Raw genomic sequence first — 23627 nt, forward strand, 5'->3', positions numbered from 1 at the left:
TTTTGATCAACAATTACAAGTACTTCTTTTTAAATACTCAGTATATGATAAAATGCTAGAATAAACATATCTGTTTTAAGTAGAACTCTGAAACTCCTTCAATTTCATTTAAACATATATCAGTTAACAGTTGGTTGTTCTGCCATTGCTATCAACCTATGAAAGTCTGACAAGGCAATAAAACTTGCAAACAAAGTGTAGCAAATTTAAGAACTCAGACTTGGCAACATAAATAATCTAGGAACAGATGTTTCTACTGAACCCAAAAAGTCTACATCCAAAACAACGCTTAAATCATAAGAAATCCTTTTTACCTTTAAGTATCTGCAAAAAGCAAGATATAGAAAAATTTTTTTCTAATTCCAATCTGTAGTTTACATATCTAATGACTTGCCTAATATAAAGAACAGTATTTTAAATGAGAATTTCATAGTTAAATGAGTTTTATCTTAACATAATAGACATTTTAACTACAGATTAAATCATTTTAAGAATAAAATGCTAATCTGGCAATAAAAAACTGGATTCAGAACTCAAGTCTGCCACTAGATAACATTCTTTAGTTTATTGCAAAATAGGTAATATCTTAAATGAATGTTGTAGTTGATTTAAAATTTAATATATTTTAAATGTTATTTTCAGATGGCTTATATTTCTACTCAAATTCTTCTGAATATAAAGAGAAGCCCAAAAGGTCATTCCCTTTCTCATCTCATTTTTAAGTCTAATTAAAAAGTCAACATAAATATATTAGACATCTGCAGAACTTACCAACATCCTAGATAAGTATTTTCCAATTGGTGCTTTCTTTCTTAATAAAGTGATTTTTTTTTCAAACCAGAGTATATCTACTTATAAAAAATTCTTTCAATCTATTCTACTATAAAACTTGCATTGCAACTGAGCCTAACATGATGAAGACAAATCAGTAGCATCCACCAGTCAGTCACAGAGGGCATCCTGCATGAGCCATAGTGTCCATGTCAGTGAATGTCAGAAAGTAATAAAGTCTTTGTCAACTATTCATCAGATAGCTGATTTCTATACAGCAACGAGAATACAAACCAGAAAAAATAAAAAATGTCCAACCTGATTTCCTAAGTTTAAATCCTGGAAAAAAATTAATCCCAGTATCTTATTGACTATTCCCAGCTTTCTTTCATAACTGTTTGTACTTTCCAAATATTTAGGGAATAAAATTTTGACAATCCATGTCAGAAAAGGAAAACAATACCAAAAAAAAAAAAAAAAAAAACTGTGAAAAGGTATGGAGGGAAAAAAAAACACCACCACCATCAAAATAACAGTTTAAGAAATACAATTTAACAGATATATGGAGTTTAGTTAACACTGAGCTGGTTATCAGTAAAACTTCATAAAAGCTACAACAGACTGGCTAGTCCAAGTTCTTTACTTAGACAACCAGAGATCTCCACATGTGAGTAGATCGCTATTAAGGAAAAAAAAAAAAAAAAAAACCTAATGGATCTCCCTTCACATGTCTTAATAAATTAACTCCTTTAAATTTTACTCAGAAGTAATACCAGATTATGGTATTCTTCCTTCAAAAACTTCAACTGAACAAGCTAATACTTTAAAGATTCTGACTTTCTGAAGCACTATGGTAGCCCATGTTAAAGGCACTCCCAAAGAAGTCAAAAATTCCATTTCTAGTTTACCAGCATGTCTTCAGAAACATCTCCAATAATCATCTTTTTCACTTCTTTAATAAATCCTTTAGGCCCAAAAAAATTTAATGTCTCTCACTAGTATTTGACATCCCTTTTTGTGCTTCTCTTGTATTCCATTTCTGAAATAAGTGTCACACGTGAAATGAACAAAAAGAATAGAATGTTCAACTGGCTCCATACTGAGTTCACATCATTCAACATAACTCTCCAGTGTAAGGTACAAAGAAAGTCAGGTAAGGAAAATATTTTCTACTGACAGCAATTAAAACATAGAACATATTCTGATTTGTTTCTCTATCTTGAATGTTTATGAAATTAACTAGTTCTAACCCATTTACAGATTTCCCTAAGATCTGCAGATCATTTACAAAGACAGTGCCAATTAAATGAGCCTGCAAATATGCCAGTGCTGTACTTCTTAAAAATGTTCCTTAACATCTGTCAGATGCCCACTGGGTACAAAGACTTTCACATGACATCTGCTTTTATTTCCAATATGATTTGTGTACTTACAGAAAAGACTAGTAAACAGAGAAAGAACTGTTACAGTAGAATAATAAATGTAGAGATGAGATCCACTTGAGGCCTGGCATCACTTGACTATATGACCCAGGATATTTCTGATATACAGAATAAGCAAATTAACATTTCCCAATGTGTATTTCAAGGGATATTGATTCTACAGGTTAGTAATACATGTAAGTATGATGAAACATGTGGGATTCAATAAAACTGTCTCTTGTGCAGAACTGCTCGGTTTTTAATAAACTAAAATACAGTGTCAACCTTCACATGATATATATAAAAGCATTCTCCAAAATGACTACACTATAAAAGTAATTTGTTTCACCTGAAAAACTAGTTTTATACAAACTATAGTTTTGAAACTTTGTACTTGATATCAAAATCCAGTTCAATGAATCTTTAAAGCTTAAAAACCAGATACTGACTCATTATCTTATTTAAAACAAACTGATTAATCTCATTCATTCTAAGGAGATAATTTTCAGTACCATGTGGGATTGAGCTTGGAACAGATGGTCTTCAAGGCATTATGCCCATCTAAAACAGTCTTTAGAAAAAGTTTGAGAATCATTGTTGACTAGGGTAATGGGTTCTATTCTGGAGTATTAAACTGTTGTATGACATACTGCTTCTAATTGCCTCTGATCCTCATTACAGAAAAGGTGAAGGAGTACTTTATGACAACTTTCATTTATGTCAATTTAAGAATTTCAAAGCAGTCTCAAATGATCACACACAAGTATAATATACTCCTAGTAGCTCGGGATTCACCAAAAGAATTAACTGCTAATGTCTCCATTATAGGTACTGAATTCACTTTTCCCTTATGCATCTAGAATGATGGTACCAGATATGTTATAATTCTTTAGAGAACTGAGAAAGTAGTCACTCCTCTTCCACTGGGATTAATTCTCTTGTGAACTCCAGGAGAGAGAGGCCACACTAAAAATATCACAAAGGCACAGAATCACCAGTTTAGAAGATTATGATATTTTTCTGAACATGTAGGCTAGTTTTTCATTTTATAGTGCTTAAAGAAGGAATCACTCTTATTTGGCATAGTAGTAAAAGCAGCCACCTAGAATAACAAAGAACCAAAGTAGGTGCACTATACAGTATATCACCTTTAATCCTCCCAACAAAAGTGCCAGGCTAGCTATTACCCCTACATAACAGGTAGAAAAATTGGGCTTAAGAAAGATTAATTCCTTTACAAAGGTCATACAATGATGATAAAACAGAAACAAGAGTAGATACCAGGCTGTTGCTCATTAAACTCTATCTCATTATGCTCTATGCCCATCAATCTACAACTTAATCACCTATTTTGAGTGGAAAAGTCATGTATACAAATAATAACTGGGTATAACTTCACTCAGATAATTCAGAGGACACTTCAGCTCTTATAATGCTTCATACTAGAACTCTTAAGGACCAAAACCATTTTTTTCTTTGTTATCTTAGTACTTTTGCTGAATAGCCATTCAATAAATATTTCTGAAACAAATTCATTATCAGAACATCAAAAAAAAAAAAAGTATTGTTAAAAAGCATTGTAGGGGGTTGGTCATTTGGCCTAGAATCCTGTTACCCTATGAATTAGCAATTTTATATAAATTGACAAGAAAAAAAAAAAAGCTTAAGAGGTTCCTAACTAAAATTTTACATACTTTCAGTAAGTACTAAATACATTTACTCCTGAAGGGATTAGGATGTGGTGCTATGTTTCATTGTTATGGGATTTGGAGATGGCAAAAAGCACCTATTTTCACATTCTCATTCCATTCTCCTTATATACTGGATCCACCCCTCCTACTTGAAACCTCAAAATAGGTAAAATTCCTAATAAAAATAGGAGCAGTTGTACAAATGCATATGTCCTGCTATCTGTTATCAGAGAGTAACTGATGAATGTTTGGTAGGTCATTATAAAAGAAAATTATGCAACAAAGATGTAATCAGTCAAACCTCTTATTCCAACATGCTAGTAAGATGGAGCGTAACCAAAAATAAGATATGGCTCCATGCATAACCCTAAAAGAGAAATTTAGATGAACTTTAAACAGGACATAGTCTTTTAAAAAAAGAAAATCAAAGATCAGACAATGATTTATCAGCACCTGAATGTTGGACAGCACCACAGCCCAAACCAGGAATTCTCACAAAGCTCACTACCTTGCAGCCAAAGGAACACACTCAAAGACTCAAAGCAACAAGTTTAACTTATAAATCAGATTTTTTTCTCCTAAATTTACTAGGATGAGTTTCACTGAACACCATCTTCAAAAAGTAACTTTTGAAACATGGGATACTTTCCTCAACAAAGAATATTCATCATTGTAAAAATACATATTTATATAGGAAACACAACCAAGAAAACAAAATTAATATTAAGCATCAATAAAACTTTACTGGAGCTGGTGTTGTGGGGTAATGGGCTAAACTGCCGCTTGTAATGTCAGCATTCCATATCAAAGTACTGGTTCAAGTCCCTGGAACCCTACTTCTGATCCAGTTTCCTGCTAATGCACCGGAGAAGGCAATGGATGATGACCTGGGCCCTGCCACCCAAGTGGGAGATCTGGAGGAAGGGCATTTGGAGAGTGAGCTAGGATGGAAGACCTGTCTCTCCTCTGTCACTGTATCTTTCAAATAAATAACTAAATAAATAAAAACTTAATCATGAAAAAAGGTTAGGTGGGCTGTCCATTTCTAGAAAAGGATTTAAAAATGAGTGAAGGGGCCGGCGCTATGGTATAGTAGGTAAAGCCACCGCCTGCAGTGCTGGCATCCCATATGGGCGCCAATTCGAGTCCCAGCTGCTCCACTTCCAATCCAGCTCTCTACTGAGGCCTGGGAAAGCAGAAGGCGGCCCAAGTCCTTGCTCTCCTGCACCCACATGGGAGACCCATGACCCATGATCCTGGCTTCGGATCAGCGTAGCTCTGGCTGTTGCAGCCAATTGGGGAGTTAATCAGCAGTCAGAAGACCTCTCTCTCTGGCTCTCCTTCTCTCTCTGTGTAACTCTGACTTTCAAATAAAATAAATGAATCTTTAAAAAAAAGAATGAAGTAAATTTCTCTCGATACAATATATGACTGTGTTGAGAAAGGCAATTATTAAAAACATTGCAATGAAAAAGATGGGGGAGGATCAGAAAGTATCTATGAAATACTTTCTGCATGTCATTTATGCATTTGTATCTTAAATAAAATTAATCATTAATAATTACTTAAATCTTACCATCTATTAGGGACTTCTAATTTCAGTAATGAATATTACTGCAAATATTCTTTGTAATTTCTATGTGCAGAAATCTAATTCTTATTTATAACAGAAGAGAACTTCAAAAAATTCAGGGTTAACATTATGATCCCAGCAACCCATGTGGTGCCAGTTCACATTCTAGCTGCTCCACTTCTGATTCAGCTCCCTGTCTCTCCCTCTATCTGTAATTCTTCCTTTCGAATAATTTTTTAAATAATTCATGCAAAACAAAATAAAAGTGTATTCAGTGCAAAAAAAAATTTGAGATCCATACATATAAGAGATCATCAGAAAGTTTGTGTTGAACATGTATTATGAAAAAATATTATGAATTTCAAGATTTTTTGCACCAAAATAACCTTATCTTTTAATTGCATTTCCCACAACTTTTTTGCAGTGTCTACATATATTATGAATTTCTTACAGAATAATCTTAAAGCACAGGGCTTTATTTTTGTGACATCAATTTCAAGCAGTTGTTTAGGACCTCACATTCCAGAGCTGCACTCCAAAGGATTAGGTTACCAGCATTTAACCCTCGGACAAGAGGAGTCTTACCATGTGTGGACTGGAACCTTACTTCCTTACCTTTCCTAGTGAGGACAAGATCACTGATTCAAACCATTTTCTCAGATTGAATGGATGGAGAGAACGTACCTCTACCTCGACCACTGAGGATATAGAAATCACTGAGTTTCTCATATCCCATTAAAGAAAGAAGCAACTAGGGGCTGCCACTGTGATATAGTGGGTAAACTCACTGCCTGCAGTGCTGGCATCCCATATAGGCACAGGTTTGAGTTCCAGCTGCTACACTTTGGTTCCAGCTCTCAGCTGTGGCCTAGGAAAGCAGAAGATGGCCCAACTCCTTGGACCCCTGCACCCAAGTCGGAGACGAAGAAGCAGCTCCTGGCACCTGGCTTCAGATTGGATCAGCTCAGTTCTGGCTATTAAGGCCATATGGGGAGTGAACCAGTGGATGGAAGATTTCTCTCTCCCTCTCTCTCCCTCTCTGCCTCTGTTTCTGTGTAACTTTGCCTTTCAAATAAATAAAATAAATCTTTAAAAAAATAATAAAAAATAAAGCAACTAGACATCTCAAGTAAAGCCTGCACCTTCCTAAAACAGCACTGATCAGGCGGTCCCACAGCACAAAAACTAAAAGGGGCTTTCCACTCCATGTCCAACTAAGTCCAAACTTCTCAATCATGAGTTTCAGCTTTTCAAGGTTAGCCTTATTCTAATACAAACCCCTCACCAACTTCATCTATATATTGCACTCTTCTGTAACATTCCTTATACTCTGAACCTTTTTGGTTTGTTTTCTCTACAAAAACAACTTACTAATCCCCATAGCTACTACGCTTCTCTCCAATGTCACACAATGGGCGCTCAACACTGCTCTCCTATGGCATCTTTGCTACTTTGTCATTTATTGTCAGTTCTCATGCTATCCCAAACCATTCCTTAAAATATTTAAAGTTACAAAGTTGAAATATTCAGTTACAAAGAAAGAACTATTTCAAGATAAAGCAAATTTAAAATAAGTGATCAAAAACTGAGTCAAAGGATCAAAACATAGGACAGCAGCTACAGGAACCTGATCTTTTTCTGTCATATACAACCCCCTCACCATACACCCAATCCTACTTGTTGAACTCAACTGTAGGCTCTCTTTAAGGATAGTAATGTGTATATACTTATTAAACAGTAACTACATCTTTTCAAATGTCCAAGAGACTGTAAAAATCTAAGGATAATTTCAAAGTGTCCCTTTAAAAATATTCCTGGGGCTGGCGCTGTGGCTCAGTGGGTTAAAGCCATGTGGGTACTGGTTCGAGTCCCAGCTGCTCCACTTCTGATCCAGCTCTGTGCTAATATGCCCGGAAAAGTGGCAGAAGATACCCCAAGTGATGAGGCCCCTGCACCAACACGGGCAACCCAGAAGCTCCTGGCCTCTGGCTTCAGCCTGGCTCAGTCCTGGCTATTGCGGTCATTCAGTGAATGAACCAACAGATGGAAGATCTCTGTCTCTCCTCCTCTAACTGTGCCTTTCAAATAAATAAATAAAAATTTTTTACAAAAGGGTATATTCCTTTATATGTATACCCACTCATATCTTTATACTTTTTAAGATGACAAAAAGTTACCAGCAAAAAAAGGATAAAAGTTACCTTCATGAATTTTAATATCAATAATCAAATTACTGGCCGGTGCTGTGGCTAGCAGGTAAAGCTGCTGCCTGCAGTGCCAGCATCCCATATGGGCACCTGTTCAAGTCCTGGCTGCTCTATTTCCGATCCAGCTCTCTGCTATGGCCTCGGAAAGCAGTGGAAGATGGCTCCACTCCTTGGGCCCCTGCACCCACATGGGGGACCTGGAAGAAGCTCCTGGCTCCTGATCAGCGCAGCTCTGGCCACTACAGCCAATTGGGGAGTGAGCCAGCAGATGGAAGACATCTCTTCTCTCTCTGTCTCTCCTTCTCTGTGTAACTCTTTCAAATAAATAAATAAAGCTTTAAAAAAAATCAAATTACTCACATTTAGTATTAATGGTTCAAGATCTATACCACTTTTTTTTTTTTCTTTTTGTAATACCACCCAGAGGTCTCCAGTTGAAATAATTCCTTGTCTTTCACTGTTTGGAAGAGACCAGCAACAGTAATCTGTTCATACTCTATGGGGGATTAGTTCCAAGACATCCCCCACTCCTCTGGATACCAAAAGCCTTAGTGTTCAAGTTCCTTATACAAAATGGCAGAGTATTTGTATATAATCTATGCATATACTATTGTATATTTTAAATCATTTCTAGATTACTTATAATAATACATTATATAACACTATCTATAAATAGTTGTTGTGTATTGTTTGGGGATTTTTTTTCTTTTTCAAATATTCTCTATCCATGGTTGGTTAAATCTACAGACGTTACACCCATGGATTCAGAAGACAAACGACGCTCAGAGGAGAAGGCAAGCAAAGGTCTCTGTAGTCACTAATGCAAAGAAGCAGTCCTGAAACATTAATATTAGCCAAATTCATTTGGATTTCTTTTCACCACCAATGTACTTGGGACACATCTGCTTTGGATTACAGACAGACATATGAAAACATCAATTTTCCAACCACTTCTCCTTCAGACCTTTGAAACTGTGGCTATGGATAACTGATGTTTTTTGGGAAATCAGGTTTTGGGAACAGAAACATTGAGAACAGAAACACTGCTTTGAGGGAGGAGAAGGTAGGGAGGAGAATTCAGTTGTTCTTGTTGTTTTTAATAAATTGAGGAACTGCTAAGCAAAGTCATCCTGTACTGAATCAAACAGAAATCACTATACTCATTTATTATTTCCTTCATTCATTAACAAGTAACAGAAAAACTAATTTCATAACTGATCATCCCTGCCTCCCACTCCAATTCAACCTTCTGTAGTAATCTCCCTTGACTACCATCTAGTCAACAAGTGAAGGCCACTGTCATTTCCTATCATGTCCTAAATTAGTGACAACAAACCTAATCTAGTAAGTCTAACTGTTGCCTTATTGCTGCTCTGATGTTTTTACAGTTTTATTGCCTTATCACTGCCCTAATGTTTTTACAGTTTTATTAATATTCTCCTGCCTGAAATATTGTCCTTCATCCCAAAGCTTTTGAAAAGTCAGTTCAAATAACACCACTTTCTTGACTTACCATAGGTCAACTCAATATTATCTATGAACCTGGCCTATGTCATTCTGAAAACCACAATTCCACTTAACAGTCTAACAAACATAACAGAATTCACTTAACTTTTCTGAACGTGTTTCTTCACATATAAGAGTTGAATGAGGTTTCGAGATTTCCAGGTCTAAATTTCTCTTTAATTTCAAAGTTATTCAAAACTGTTATTCAGCCCTTATACTGTCACATAATCTCTCCACATATTTCTTATATACTCCTTTAAGAACCATGTTTGGTTATACCTTTGCCTACATCATTACTAGATACAATGAATTATACCTGGTATCTACTCAATAAATATACCCATTTGATAAGTAAGGGTGAAACAGAATTTAATACAATTAGTAACATACTTAGGAAGAAGTAACCTTAGCCTTGTCTATCAAAGCAACTGTGCACCTAATAAAAACAAGATGGAAAAATATTCAGCAATAATTAGACCCCTATCCTAGATGTTGATGTGTTTTTTTTCCTGTTACATGTCTACATGTCTAAAACAGCACCTAGCAAATACCAAGAAATCAATATTTAATTAGACTGGAAAAATGAACTTAAAACTCAACACTAAACCAATACCATAGGAAAACAGCATATATGATAGAGAAAATTTAATGCTACATATTACTTCAATTATATGTTTATATGGTCATAGTACTTCTGGCTGTTTGTTACTCTGTGAATACACACAGAGAAAGTAACACATTGAGGAAGTCAAATAACCAAAGAAATCAGATGACTAGATGAACTAGGAGATAATTAAGAGTCATCAACAATGAGTAATTTTGTAAGTCAATCCATCGACGATTTACTGAAAAAAGAATACACAGGCCGAGTACACACGATATCAGGAATTCTTCAACCGGAGCGTTCAGCTGATAACACAAAATGAGAAGCCTGGAAAAGTAAGATGCTATCTCACATAAAGTTCAGAGTAACCAGAGTAACCCTTTACTCTGTGGTTCCATGGATGAGGAAGAGCAACAGTATTCACCATCATCTAAAATTAATTCTTACAAAGATCAAGCCACATTGAATCCTCTTAACACAAATATTGCTTTAAGTCAGGTAACCAGGTTTGACACTGGTATGACCACAGCCAAGACTGAAAGCGTTCTGAGTCCCTTAGAACTAGCCTCTGATGATCATGGCATAGACATTAGATTCTGTATTTTCCCTTCTGCTTTTAATTACTCCAACCATAAAAGTGAAGGGCTTACCTCTTAATGCTTCTTTATTCCCATTTAGTTCTAATAGATAATCAATGACGTTTACTGCTAATTCTGATCGCTGTTAAAACCTTTTCATTTTTATCATCTGCAAGTTACTAGTTTAAGCAACAATTAACTAGAATGACCATAGAATTTTTAAAAATTAATGCCTACTAAACTATTTAAAGAAAACACCCTTTAAGTGGCATTTTACAAGTTAAATGTTACATTTTCACCAGTTGCGACTTCACAAAAAGATTTCCAAGGGTAATACTTTGCTGTTTAAGAATCATTATACAGGGGGTTAGCACTGTGCCACAGCAGGTTAAGCTGATACCTGCAACTCTGGCACCCCATATGGGTGCTGGTTCAAGTCCTGGTTGCTCCAATTCCAATCCAGCTCCTTGCTGATCACCTGGGAAAGCAGTAGAAGATGCCCCAATTGCTTGCACCCCTGCCAACCACATAGGAGACCTGGATGGAGTTCCTAGCTCCTGGCTTTGGCCTGGCCCAGCCCTGACCATTGCAGCCATTTAGTGAGTGAATCAGTGGATAGAAGACCTGCATCTGTCTCTAGAAAGTTAAAATAAATCTTAAGAAAAAAAAAGGAATACATACAGCAAATAACTAGGTCAAAAACAGAGAAAGCAAAATAGGGATAATTTCAATATTGAAATAAATACATTTTTTATTTTATTCATGTCAGAAATTTTGTATTGACATAAGCATAAATAAAAACAAGGTAAACATAAAATAAATACTTGTTAAAAGCAGCAACTAAGCATTGGTTTTTTGGCTCACAAATACAGTAAAAAGCAAGCTGATTCTCAATCATCTCTATTAAAAAGGAAAAGTGATGTCATATGATCACATATAAGAACTTATTTATCTTTCAAATATATCATGTTTTAAAAAGTTAAGCTCTTGTATTTTATTATGCCAATATGAACAGCATATTTCATCATTAAGCTGCTCTTTACTGAATATCTATTATCTGTTAGGGAGTTAGGGACTGATATAAGCTTTGGAAATGCAGCAGCAACCCAAACATCCTTATTCATGAAGTTTAAAATAAGCAGATAATTACCAAAAAAAAAAAAAACTAAAGAAAAGAACAAGTACCATTAACTGTATTAACAATGAATCGAAGTTAAACTAGACTGGTATCAGAGAAGTCCTCTCAAAACAGGAGTTAAGTTCAAGGTGGAAACAGAGTGAAGGAAGCACAGGTTATGTTTAGGATCAAGGATCAGCATGTGCAGAGGCCTAAAGGAAGAAACAAGAACCACAGCCAGGTCAGAAACTTCCTAAAGGAAGCTCAAGTGCAGTTGACCATAGGATGGAGCTGGGAGGAGAAGGGAGGATACAAAGCCAGGAGTAAGCAAAGATAGAAAGTAACTACCTTAAAGTAAATGGCAAGCCTTAAAGGGGTATGTGGGGCAAGTCAGTTACCTGAACAGATTTCTATTTCAAGACAAGCATTCTAACTGCAAGATGCTATTAACAAAGGACAAGATGCCTGCAGAAGGTTCAGTGAGGAAGTTTCTACATGTAAGTACTCTGAGTGCCGATGTTAAACTTAGACCAGAGTTGTGACAACAGAGGTTAAATAAAAGGATGCATTCAAGATGATTCTGAAGTACTGGTCAGGATGTAAAAGGAGCTATCAAGAATGACTCAGGTTTTTCTAAAGTGAAGAACTAACATTTAGCAAAATAAGAGCTAATGAAGGAAATCTGAGAGCTTAGGTCATCAAGGGTTGAATGTCTGATCTGCAGAGACTCAGAAGTCTAAGAGCACAGCGGAGATGTTCAGAGGGCATATGGCTCTATCAGTCCAAGGCTAAAGAGAGCCTGGACTAGTAGTATGTGTTCAGGAGTTGATGGCACACAGACACGAAAGCCATGGATACAGATGATTACCTCGGGAAAAGGTACTAAGTAGGAAGAGAACTCAGAAATCCAACTGCCTGCTGAGGACATGGGCAAGGGGGACACTAGAAAATATGACTAGGCAATAAGCCAACCTAGAATCTAAAACTCATTCTAAATAGTTTAAGTAAAGATGCTTTAAAATTTTTAAGTAAAATTTTTCCCAAGTAAACTTTCTTTTCATGAGCCATTAAAGCAGATTTTTATCCCGACCTTTCAACCTCAACGACAGTGATAAGGCAAAAACCAACCATCAAGGTTCCAATACTGCAGAACCAGAACAGGTCACCCTCTGCACAATTTCATATTTTTAAATTAAGCTTTCTAAACAAGACATAGTAGCTACTTGTTTTGCAATTCTGAAGCCAATGTTATAAAGACTGGATTTAAATTATTAGAAAATGAAAAGGTTTTCCTGAGAAGAAAATTGCAATACATGTTTTCAAAAGAAAACATCTCCAAATTAACTTACTTAACATCTGAATACCTACTCCACTCTAGGCATACCTCTGTGATGACTTTACCCATTTTTTTCTTACCAACATTTCTTACAAGGAAATGACCATGTTTTTGCTATAGCAATTCCATCATTTACGCAAATACAAGAAGCAATGAAGCCTCCATTTTTTACATTTTCTGTCACTCTAATATAATTTATGGGCACTGGCCTTACCTCTTCTTGGCTTTATATTCATAAGTGGCATCAGCATTAAGTTTTAAACTGAAAAAGAGCTCTGCTTTACTGCTATGTATGTAACCTTAGACAACTCACTTACCCTAATAAAACCAATAAATTTATTCACCAGTAAGATAGAAAGACACCTAAATAGTTAAATGTGATAATAAGTATTAACTGAATGTAAAGCTTACATCTTTAACCATTGAAATAACATTGAAATACACTGGATCATACATTATTCTTATTTATGATGGATAGAAGCAAGCAAAGCAATCCTACTCTTGAAATTTATTCATTATAGCTATCCTAGAGCAATGCCTTCATTAAAGTTAACATCACTCTTTACATTACTCTACGAAAGACACATGTAATAACAGTAAGCACATTTTTTATTCCTTCCCCCAAACTCCACTAAAATGTAAGAAAATCAATTTTTAAGCTATAAAGACACAAACTCACAACGTTTATGAGGTGAAAAGACAAAGTAACAAAAATTTGGAAGCTGGAAAGCAGATTGTTGACCAATGACTTCGCAAACACCGGAAAATCCAATTTTTAGCAAACAATGGAGAAAGTCAAGGACAAACTCAATTTTAAACTGAAAAATTCCCAAAAGACACAGGAACTGGCAGTATCATATCCATATGAAATGGACTGTGGGAAGCGGGGCAGCTCAGGGGAATGCTAAAATAAGGAAGATTGTTTTAAAAGTCTAAGAAGCAACTAGTCCCATAAATCTCAACTGCCTCTCCCCAACCTCAAGAAAAAACTTAATATAGTATATTGTCTGAAGAAGGCAAAATACAAGATGCCAGGACTAAGGAAATGAGACACCAGAAAAGGCAGAACATACTAAAAAGAGTAAAGAAGCAATTTGGGGACGCTAGGAATCCCCAAGACCACTTCTCCGTTACTCCTCTACACCACCCAAGAATGCTGTAGACAGGCCTACATTTCCAGCAAGAAATCAGAAGAGCCTTCTTACTGGGATCAAATCAGCTAGGAGGAAACACATGAAGACCTTAACATCGGAAGTCCCCTAACTAAACATCTCAGCCAGGTGAAGTTATCACACAGTGAAGTTATCATGCCTAGCTGAGAATTCCTCACCAGCATTTTAATTCTGTACTCTTCAATAAGACTACCAAACCATGAAAGGAAAAGCCGTAATATGAATGATAGTGACCAAACAAACAAGAAGCAAATGAAATCTGAATCAGACTACACATAAAGGAGAAAACTTAAAAAAGAAAAACTTAGCATTTATATAGTCAGACAGCTAAGGGAAAAGAATTATCATTATTAATAGAATGGTACACTGTTAAAAAGATTAAAAAAACTTTTGGATATTAAATATTTGATAGGAGAAATAAAAACTCTAGGAACACAGGAGGTAGGAAAATAAGAGAAGCAGTGAGCATTTGGCACAGCAGTTAAGACACTGCTTGTGACATCCACATCCCACATCAGAGTGCCTGGGTCTGAGTCTCAGGTCTGCTCCCGTTTCCACCTATGCTAATGCAGACCCCAGAGAACCAATGGCTCAAGTAGTTGGGTACCTGCAACCCACGTGGAAGAGCCAGACCAAGTTCCCAGATTCAACCAGGCTCAGTCCAGCTGCTGTGAACATTTGGGGAGTGAACCAGCAGAGAGGAGGTATCTCTTTCTGCCCTTCAAATAAATAAAAATTTTTGAAACTCTAGGAGTACATTAGGAGACCAAAGTCCATTATCCAAATAAGAGAAACTTATGAAAGAAAGAAAAAATGGAAATAATCAACAACCTCATTCAAGAAAAAAATCGCAGAACTAAAAGATGTTTCCAGATTGAAAGGATGTACCAAGAATTCAGCACCATGACTTAAAAAAAAAATCCACTGGAAACAAATAAAAATGTTAAAGGCTTTCAGAAATCTTAAATATGCAAGGAAAGAAGGAAAAGGAAGAGGGAAAAGCAAAGATACAAGTCATATGCAGTATATGAGAAATCAGAATGACTTTGGGTTTCTCAAAAGCAGTATGGATGCTAGACAGCAACAGTGCAAAATTATGAGAACATAATTTTCCCAAATATATTCTTTACCTAACCAAAGAATCAAACAAGTTATCAGGTTAAACTAAAGTCATTTCAAAACACCCAGTAAACCAACAATGAAGTCACCATTGGTCACCTGAACAATGGAGATCCAAAGAAGAAAACGAATGGAACCCCAGGACAACAGTTGTACATCAAGTCTACAAGGCAGTCAGCATGGGAAGGAAGTCAGAAGAATCTGAAAGGAACTTTCCTCAGGAAGATAAAATTGATAGCAATACCTGATGACAACAACTTGAGAGACACCTAACAATAACAACAAAAATTAATTATTTAAATTGGAAGACTGTCAACACTGGGTGAGAAGAAACAATGAACTTCAGCCAGATCACTTTATGGAAAAGTCAAAAGCCAACAAGCCATACTGAAAACCTGTCATCAGCTCTTTAATCTCCTTAAGTGCAGGCAGACAATCAAGAATTACCAGGTATCTGAGGAGGGCCTCTTGTCAAGAAGGGTAGAGCCCAAAGCACACAAAAACGGCAAGAGAGAGGAGAGAGAACAGGCAACCTGAAGAAAACAGACCACACTAACAGATGAACACTTGAGAAGGGAGAACTCACATTTCTACATACCAGGTAGCTGGGGATGGGGTATGAGCAAGAAAGCAGCCACAGCACAGTGTACTTGACAGGAAGAGTAAACACACTTCACAAGAATACTGAATAGTCATGGCCACATAACTAACTTGGGAGGATGGGGGACCAGCTGAGTGGCTGGTGAAACCAGGGCTAAGTCTTCATTTTCTATCCAAGAAATCAACAAAGCAAAAAAAAAAAAAAAAAAAAAAAAAAAAAAAGCAAGGAGTATTTAACAAACACATGATTTGTGTGAGTTAGTTCTAAAGGTTCGCTAAGCACACTTAATTTTTACAACAATCTTACAAAGTAGATACTATTTTTATAAATGAGGAAATGGGAGGCACAGAGAGGTCAAGCAGGCCCAAAGTTACATAAAATTAGTAAATGACAGAGGGAGAACCAAAACTAAGCAGCCTGATTAGAGTCCATGCTCCTAACTCATCAAGCTGTACTGGATATCTGGTTGAAAACATCATGTTTGAGACTAGGAGGTCAATATCACAATAACCATCTGAAAGAAATGATAGTGAGTGCTTCTAGGAGAGGAAAACTAGGAAGGAATGGGGAAAAACACTTTTTTCTTTGATAACCATGGAAGCTATTTGATGCTTCAAACGGTGCATGTACATCTTAAATTTAAAAGAAGCAGCTATAATTTGATATTCTGTAGCTAAGTGTTTTAAATGATGCTACCATCCTCAGAAGTAGGTAAAATGAATATTATTATTTTATGTATAAAACATTGCTCCTTAATAAATATTTGAGGATCTACTATAAAATAGGCACTGTATTTAGAAGAGTTATAAATTCACTTCAAGGAATAAAGAGGTAGAAAAAGGTTATTTTATTCATTTATTTTCTATACATTTCATAAATTATATGAACCTGCATCTCTAACAGTTGTGTAAACCAAGAGCCAATATAAGCTTTAAATCATGATAGAAAAAGTAGAGAAAGGCCTGCTCATTAATTTGTTCAAAAAATATTTACTCCCTGTCCTTGAGGAAATTCTAATCTTGTGGGAAAGACTGGTAAACATAATTATAATCGAAAGTGAACAGTGCTTAAATAGAGGAACATTAGAAAGTGCTAAGGAAACAACATCCCCTAGGAAAACAATGCTTCAGAGGGAACATCTGAGCCAAGTTTTGAAGGATGAATAGAAGTTTGACCAATTTTCATGAGGCTGTAGTAACAGATCAAAGATCATATTTCAGTATGAAATATCAGTATCTTCCCATTCTTGTAAAGGTAAGTTCATGTTAAAGCCTAAGACCTTAACATCTTTTCACTAAGAATGAATTTTAAAAACAAGATAATCTTAATATCTTGATTCATGTCTCTAATCTGTATAATATAAACTGGCCAACAAAGCACTTTCCACATGTCTAGAAAATATTTTAAAATATAAAGTATTCAAATATTATTCCTAAAAATTTTAAATAACCATCTTGATTTGCTCTACCAACCAAAAGTTATATTGTTACACATTTCTTGAGTCATAATATTCAAATTATAATATGCCCCTTTCTCCCACAAGAGACATAGTGAACAAGCCCAGAAGATGCCAGCGACCACAAACGCTAACACAGAATTAAGGCAAAAAGAATTTTTTCTTCAATAATTCTGCATTTTTCTTTTGTAATTGCTTTCAAATTCCCTTTCACTGGAAAATTTAAATAAACATTTCCTTTTCTAAACTATAACGCTAAAAGAAATAATCTGCAGTAAAACATGATTATATATACATACATACACATATTCATCCTTTCCAATCTTACAGATATTTGGGGGGGGGGGGAGATCTTTGATTTTACAAAATTTGAAGGATATCTCCAAAACAAAAACTTTCCAGTTCTAATGACTGAACTTCGAGGTTAACTAGCATTGGTTCCCAGAACAAGTACAATCTGAAGACAAGTTACTTTTAATCAGTACTTCATATTTCTCAGTGTATCTTCTTGTCCCTTTCTAGAATTCCAAACCTTTCCACCCCTAATTAATCTTGCTCCCAGTTACAATCTGAAAAAATTAATCTTGTACTAGTATCTTAAACTAGTATTCTATGCCTACAGTTAAAAACCTAGTTATAAGTAGCATCATCTGACTTAATAGTCTGGGACAGCAAGTTTTGGAAAGCCTTATCATGCCATACCAATAGGAGGGAATACAGGACAAAGTCGTACCAGGAGACTACAATGATAATTAATAAAATCATGGCAGGTCTGAATTCAAAATGTGTAGTTTTCATTTGTATATTTCAGCCATCTTTTTTTTTCTGAATGTAGCAACCATATATTATACCTGTTTCTATAGGATCTTTGCTCATGAAGCACCCTTTTGATTTAGAAAATATTTGATGTAAATCTTTAAAATAACAAGTGAATACCAGAATGGTAATGATAAAATTAAAGGTTTGACAAGAATTGTAATAGGACTATTAAAGAAACTACATCCTAGAAGAAGTATTTTTTGAAGTATAGTTTTGTACACATAATACAGAATACATTTGGGTCAGATAACAAGATTTTAATTACATGACTATTAGAAAAATAAAAATCTTGAAAGGCAAGACTTTAACTAATTTCAACTAACCATACCTTTACTTTTTATCTTTTAAACAACGAAAATATCATGAAGAACTCACTAAAACATTTGGCCGTTTTCTAAAATTACAATTCTTTTGCAATATGTTTAATTTTCCAAAGTGAAACCCACAAATATACATATTGAATGTCAATACTTCAATTGGTTGAAAAAGTTTAATTACAAAAATCTCCAATTAAGACTAACATAATTAAATACCTCACACACTTACTCAAAATTCCAGTGAAGGTAGTCTTGTCATAAATCCTATGATGTTTTAATCAAGGTTAGTTACAGACTGGCAAATTTGTGAAAAGAACATTCCTTTTGAAATAAACCAGGTTTTAAAGCAATGTGAAAATATGAAAGATTTCACAACTTTCCTAGCCAGTCAGCTTAAAAGACATAATTTGATTCAGTAAGCGTAATTAGCACATTATTTCCATTCTTAGAAAATCTTGGCTTAATAATATTCTCTGAATATTTCTGGTAAGCCAAGAAGGGAGCAGGTGTAGTAGATTAGCAGGAGAATTTCTATGGCTCATTTTCATCGCTCTATAAATTCAAGACTTACTTTCTTTACTCTTTAAAATGGCTACCACCTTGATCTACTACGCATACTACCAACAGAGATAAACCTGCTTATTTTAACGGTTGTGTGCCTTGTTCCCCAGCAAAATATTTTTTTAAGATCTGAATTCCTTTTCTGTTAAGATAAAACGACCATTAAAAGCACACACACAAAGTTGGTCAGTTACGGTATGAGCGCAACCTATGTAATCCACGGTAGGTCATCTTTTCTTTGGTGTCTGACTAGGAAAAGCAGGTAACAAAATCTTTCAGACTAAGATCAAACATAGAACTGAAAAAAAGCTTGTCCAGTAAGAGAGAGCAAATGTGGGGACTACAAGTCCCCAAGAGATGACTGTAAGGATTTTAGTAACTCAAAAGAATAGATTAACTATTATGTGAGTTGGCAAAAATTAAGCTTGTTTTCATAACTAATATTTCTAGAAAACATGTTATAAATAAAATCACTTGGTGACTCCAACCTGTTTTTAATGTGAATGTTTATATATACTGTTTACCCATTATTTCCTATCCACACTGAAATCATTCCATAACACTTTCTCTAGAAAACTATGAAAATCCATTTTCACAAAAATTAAAACTATCCTCCTTTAGGCTAATTTTGTACATATATATGTAGCTACTAAATAGATGAACTTGGAATCTGTTGAATGTCTGCAGAAATATGGCAGGATCTTACCTCTCATCTTCACCATCCACCAGGGGTGTCGTCAGCGGTAGCACCTTCAACGGGAAAAGAGAAGCAGAGGCTGCTAGGCTGCTGCTACTCCCATCTGAAACTGCTGACATTCCCCCACTGTCACCACTGAGAGTTTGAGGTAAGCCAACTAAGGAGGGCTCCGCTGGGCGCCTGGCATCTTCAATTTGGCTTCCAATTGCCTGAGCTAACGATTGTGCAGAGAACTGCGCAGAACTTAGTGGTATCTGCTGTGCCAAGGGCAAATTTATATTAGTTGCTATCAAGGGAGGTTGACTAACACTTTGAACCAAATTACCATTCTGGGTGGCAGGGGTTTGTGCTATATTCTGTGGTGGAACCAAGTTTGTTGGGGCGGAAGGCATTCCAGAAGGACCAGTTGAACTAACCTGATTGGTAACAGAAATACTACTAGCAGAGGGCAAAGGACTAACTGCAGGCAACTGCTGTGACACTCCTTGAGCTACTGGTTCTACTCCTTGTGGCTGGGGAGGCACAGTTAACAAGGTACTTTGGGGTGCAATAACCAATTGTTGAGGAAGGCTTGAAGCGCTAGTTTGAACTCCCTGATGGATAATCCCAGTTTGAGCAGGTGGAACTACTTGTGAAGATGGAGGAGCACCTTGCTGAATAACTGAAGGTGTAACTTGGGTAGAGGGCTGCTGCACTGCAGTAGGTATGTTTGCTTGTTGACCAACATTTGCCATTTGACTGCCAGCAGGTACAGCAGACACTGCTGTCTGAGCCTGGCCAACAGGCTGGCTAGATGCCCCTGCAGGTTGTGCTTGGACTGCTATGGGCTGCACTGGCAGCTGGATACCCGGTGGCTGAGCCACAGGAATCACTGTTGCTCCTGCTCCCACTCCTGCAGAACTAGGCTGTCCAGAAGACATGGCTGTCTGAAGCATCGGCTGCTGTTGTACATACTCTGAAGTAGGATTCTGAGTCACTGGTTGACCATGGCCTGGGGCCAACTGTGTAGAAACCATTGGTTGATGTTGTCCATATTGTAACTGCTGGGGTGGTGCCCCTGGAAGAGGAGTTTGCACTGGGGGAGCCGTCTGGGAATATGGCAGTTGGGGTTGAGCCAAACTAGAAATGGAAGGCTGCTGACCTAAAGCTGAAGTTACACCAACCACGTTTACAGGCGATGGCTGGATACCAGTTGCAGCATTTATGGTGGCTTGCAGAGGTACTGGTTGAAGACTTTGCTTTTGCTGATAGCTCAGTTCTTGAGACTGTAATTGTACTTGCGACATCTGCGGCTGAGAAATGCTCTGTGGACCGGCGCTACTGAAATCCATTTGTTGGAGGGCCACACCTTGAAGGGCTGGTGGTGGTGGCGGCTGCTGCTGTTGCGGCTGCACCACCACTGTAGGGGTTCCCATCTCTCCACTTCCCACACTCTCTGTGTAGTGACTCAGTGTGCTGACGCTGCTGCTCACTGAACTCCCACTAGTGCTCTCTCGCTCAGAAGACACTTCTACCGGGTTCTGTCTTACAGTCTCCACCACTTTATTTATCGCCACGCCTTCAGTAGCAGGTACAGCGTTTTCTTTTTCATAGAACTCAGTGCAAGTCCATCTGCCTTTTTTAAAGGGTTCAGAACTAGAATCTAACTTCACCACTCTGAACCTTGATGTGTTAACGGTTGGCTGTTGCTGCTGACTTGACACCAATCCCACAGTCATTCCTGCAGCTGCACCAGGGACACTGTTAACAACAGCAGAAGAAGAAACAGTACCATTGCCCATGCCACTCAAGATATTTACATTAACACCACTAGGAACTCCAGGCCCAACACTCACACTAGCAGCACTAGGAATATTGCTTGCACTTATATTAGCACTCCCCAGCACGCTGCTTGTCACATTAGGACTGAAACTACCCACAGCAGCAATGTTAACATTATTTACTGTATTAGTGCCAGTAACAGAATTTATACCTATACCGCCTGCAGTGCTGGGGGCACGGATATTAGTCATTACAGATGCAGGTGAGCCACTCGATGATACAGCAGAAGCTGGTGCAACTGGTGCAACACCGTCAGAGCTTCCAGTTGTGGGGAGTTTTCTGGATACAGGGCTTGAGGGTGGCCCTCCAGGAATGGATGCACTGGCCACAGCAGCATGGGATGGGTGGTGGTGCCCATGGTGGAGGTGGTGCCCGTGATGAATGTGATGGTGGTGATGGAGGTGGTGTGGATGAGCATTCCCATTGATCACAACACTCTGTTGTGGAAGGTGGGGCTGATTGGGAGAGACCGCGCCAGGTGTCTCGGCTTCCTGGAAGTTATTCAGAGTCTCCTCTGAGGAGCTGCGCTCAGGCTCCCCCAAGTCAGTAGCCCTGGAAAGTGACACATCAAGGATCTCGGAGGAAGAGAGGTCTTCCGTGTGAGATTCATCCAGATCGTCATAGCTCTCCGTGTCCTCCGCTATACTGTTGTTAGAGCTGATACTGGCGGAGATCTGAGCCGGAGTGACGCTAGTTATCTGGAAGCCACTTTTCTTTTTCATTTGAGTTCCGCCTGGCGCAAGAGGCTGTGCCTGCAGCTGAGCCTGCGAGAGGAGGTTCAGGCTTTGTGGAGGCGGAGGCTGTGGTCCCGACGAGGAAGATGCTGCAGGAGGCGGCGGCTGGAGCAGCGAGGGCGGCGGAAAATCCTCGGAAGATGTGGCATTACTCCCGATGCCAGTACCTGCTGCACTGAGAGCAGAGGCGCTGCCACCAGCGCTGCCCCTTCGAGGGAACATTGCCGGGTGCGCCATCTTCCTAGCACTAATGTCTGCGGCGGCCGCCGCGGCGGCGGCGGTGGACTCAGGCGGCTGGTGCATTGTGTTGGGTACCGGGGGGCGGAGGAGGCGAGTGCAATTTCCTTCTGCACCGTAATCTTTGTATGCGAGACGCCGGAGAGGAAAACGGGACCTGACGCTCCGCCCGGCGCGATTCCTCCTTCTCCTCCTCCTCCTCCTCCTCAGCCGAAGGCGCCGGCCGCTCCTGCCTTCGCGGGCGAGCTTCGGGAAGGGAGGATGAACGAGGGTGAACAGGGCGGCTGGGGACCCGAAGGGGGAACCCCCTCAGTCCTTCGCCATTCACTTTCCCTCTAGTCTCACACCCCCCTTTATATTCCGCTTCACGTGGGGTGCGGGGCGAGTGGGGGGGGAGCAGGGGAGGGGAGAGCAGGGGAGGGCAGGGAAAGCGAGAAATGCCCACCTTCTTTGGCCAACTCCGAAGCCACCTCAGCCCCCTCCTCCCGCCGCGGCGGCGGCCGCTGCAAAGCCCTCCCGGTCGCCCTGCACGAAGGGAGCGCGGAGCGAGTGTCGCCTTCCCCTCGCCACCCCCGGCGCCGCCGCCGCCGGCGAGCCCCGAGCTCAGTGTCGCTCAAACCTCCCCTCCCGGCCCCGCTGGCCCCGCTCGGCCCTCCCCCCACGCCCCGCAGACCCTTTCAAACCCCCTGGGCTCGCGGCGGCTGCTCCGGGAGGAAACGCTGGCCGCGGCTGGGGCCCGGGCGGCGCGGCTGCGAGCGGGGCGGCGGCGGCGGCGGGGCGCCCGGTACGGTGAGCCCAGCAACGAGGCGCGGGCGGGCGCGCAGAGACGCCGGGTCCTCGCGGAGCACGGCCGGGGCGCGGCGGCGGCGGCGGCGGTGGTGGTGGCAGCGGGAGCCCAGGGACCGCTCCATCACTGGCAGCCATGGAGCCCGAGCATTTTCCTCCCTCAGGGCAGTCGCCTCGGCTCGGCACACGTCCTCGGGGAGGAAGGGGCCGGCGCCCGAACCTCCCCGGAGGGCGGCGGGACTTGCGCTGGAGCAGAGGGTGCGAGCCTCCCTCGTCCTCTTCCTCCGCAGCCGGCTCGTCCTCACCCCGCTGGCTCCCGCGGCCGGGCGGGAGGGGGCCGCAGGCGGCGGCGACGGCTCCTTTCTCGGCGGCGTTGGTGGCCAGACGGGCTGGTGCAGCGACTGCAGCCGACGCCGTTCAAAGGAACGAGAGGTGGGGTTGGTCGGTGTCGGCAAACGGGGCGGGGGAGTGGGTGGGTGCCGAGGGAGGGTGTCGGGCGGGGA

General features: G+C 39.3%; 1 protein-coding gene across 11 annotated transcripts in view; it reads right to left on the reverse strand.

The window, feature by feature from the left end:
- TSC22D1 (TSC22 domain family member 1) overlaps positions 1–22708 on the reverse strand; it is a 121163-nt gene extending 98455 nt beyond the window's left edge. For 10 of the 11 annotated variants that reach the window (XR_016212904.1, XR_016212906.1, XR_016212905.1 and 7 more), the window contains exon 1: positions 19556–22708. Coding sequence is in view for 5 of the 11 variants with exons in the window: in XM_008260000.5 (XP_008258222.3) it covers positions 19556–22404 (2849 nt within the window). In the remaining 6 variants the exon portion in view is untranslated. The remainder of the gene's footprint in view (positions 1–19555) is intronic. The other variant, XM_070048780.2, reaches the window with a different exon arrangement.
- Positions 22709–23627: the final 919 nt, after the last annotated feature.

The sequence above is a fragment of the Oryctolagus cuniculus genome, chromosome 9 (assembly GCF_051225735.1).
Source record: "Oryctolagus cuniculus isolate XC-2025 breed Fujian yellow rabbit chromosome 9, ASM5122573v1, whole genome shotgun sequence".
NCBI lineage: Eukaryota > Metazoa > Chordata > Mammalia > Lagomorpha > Leporidae > Oryctolagus > Oryctolagus cuniculus.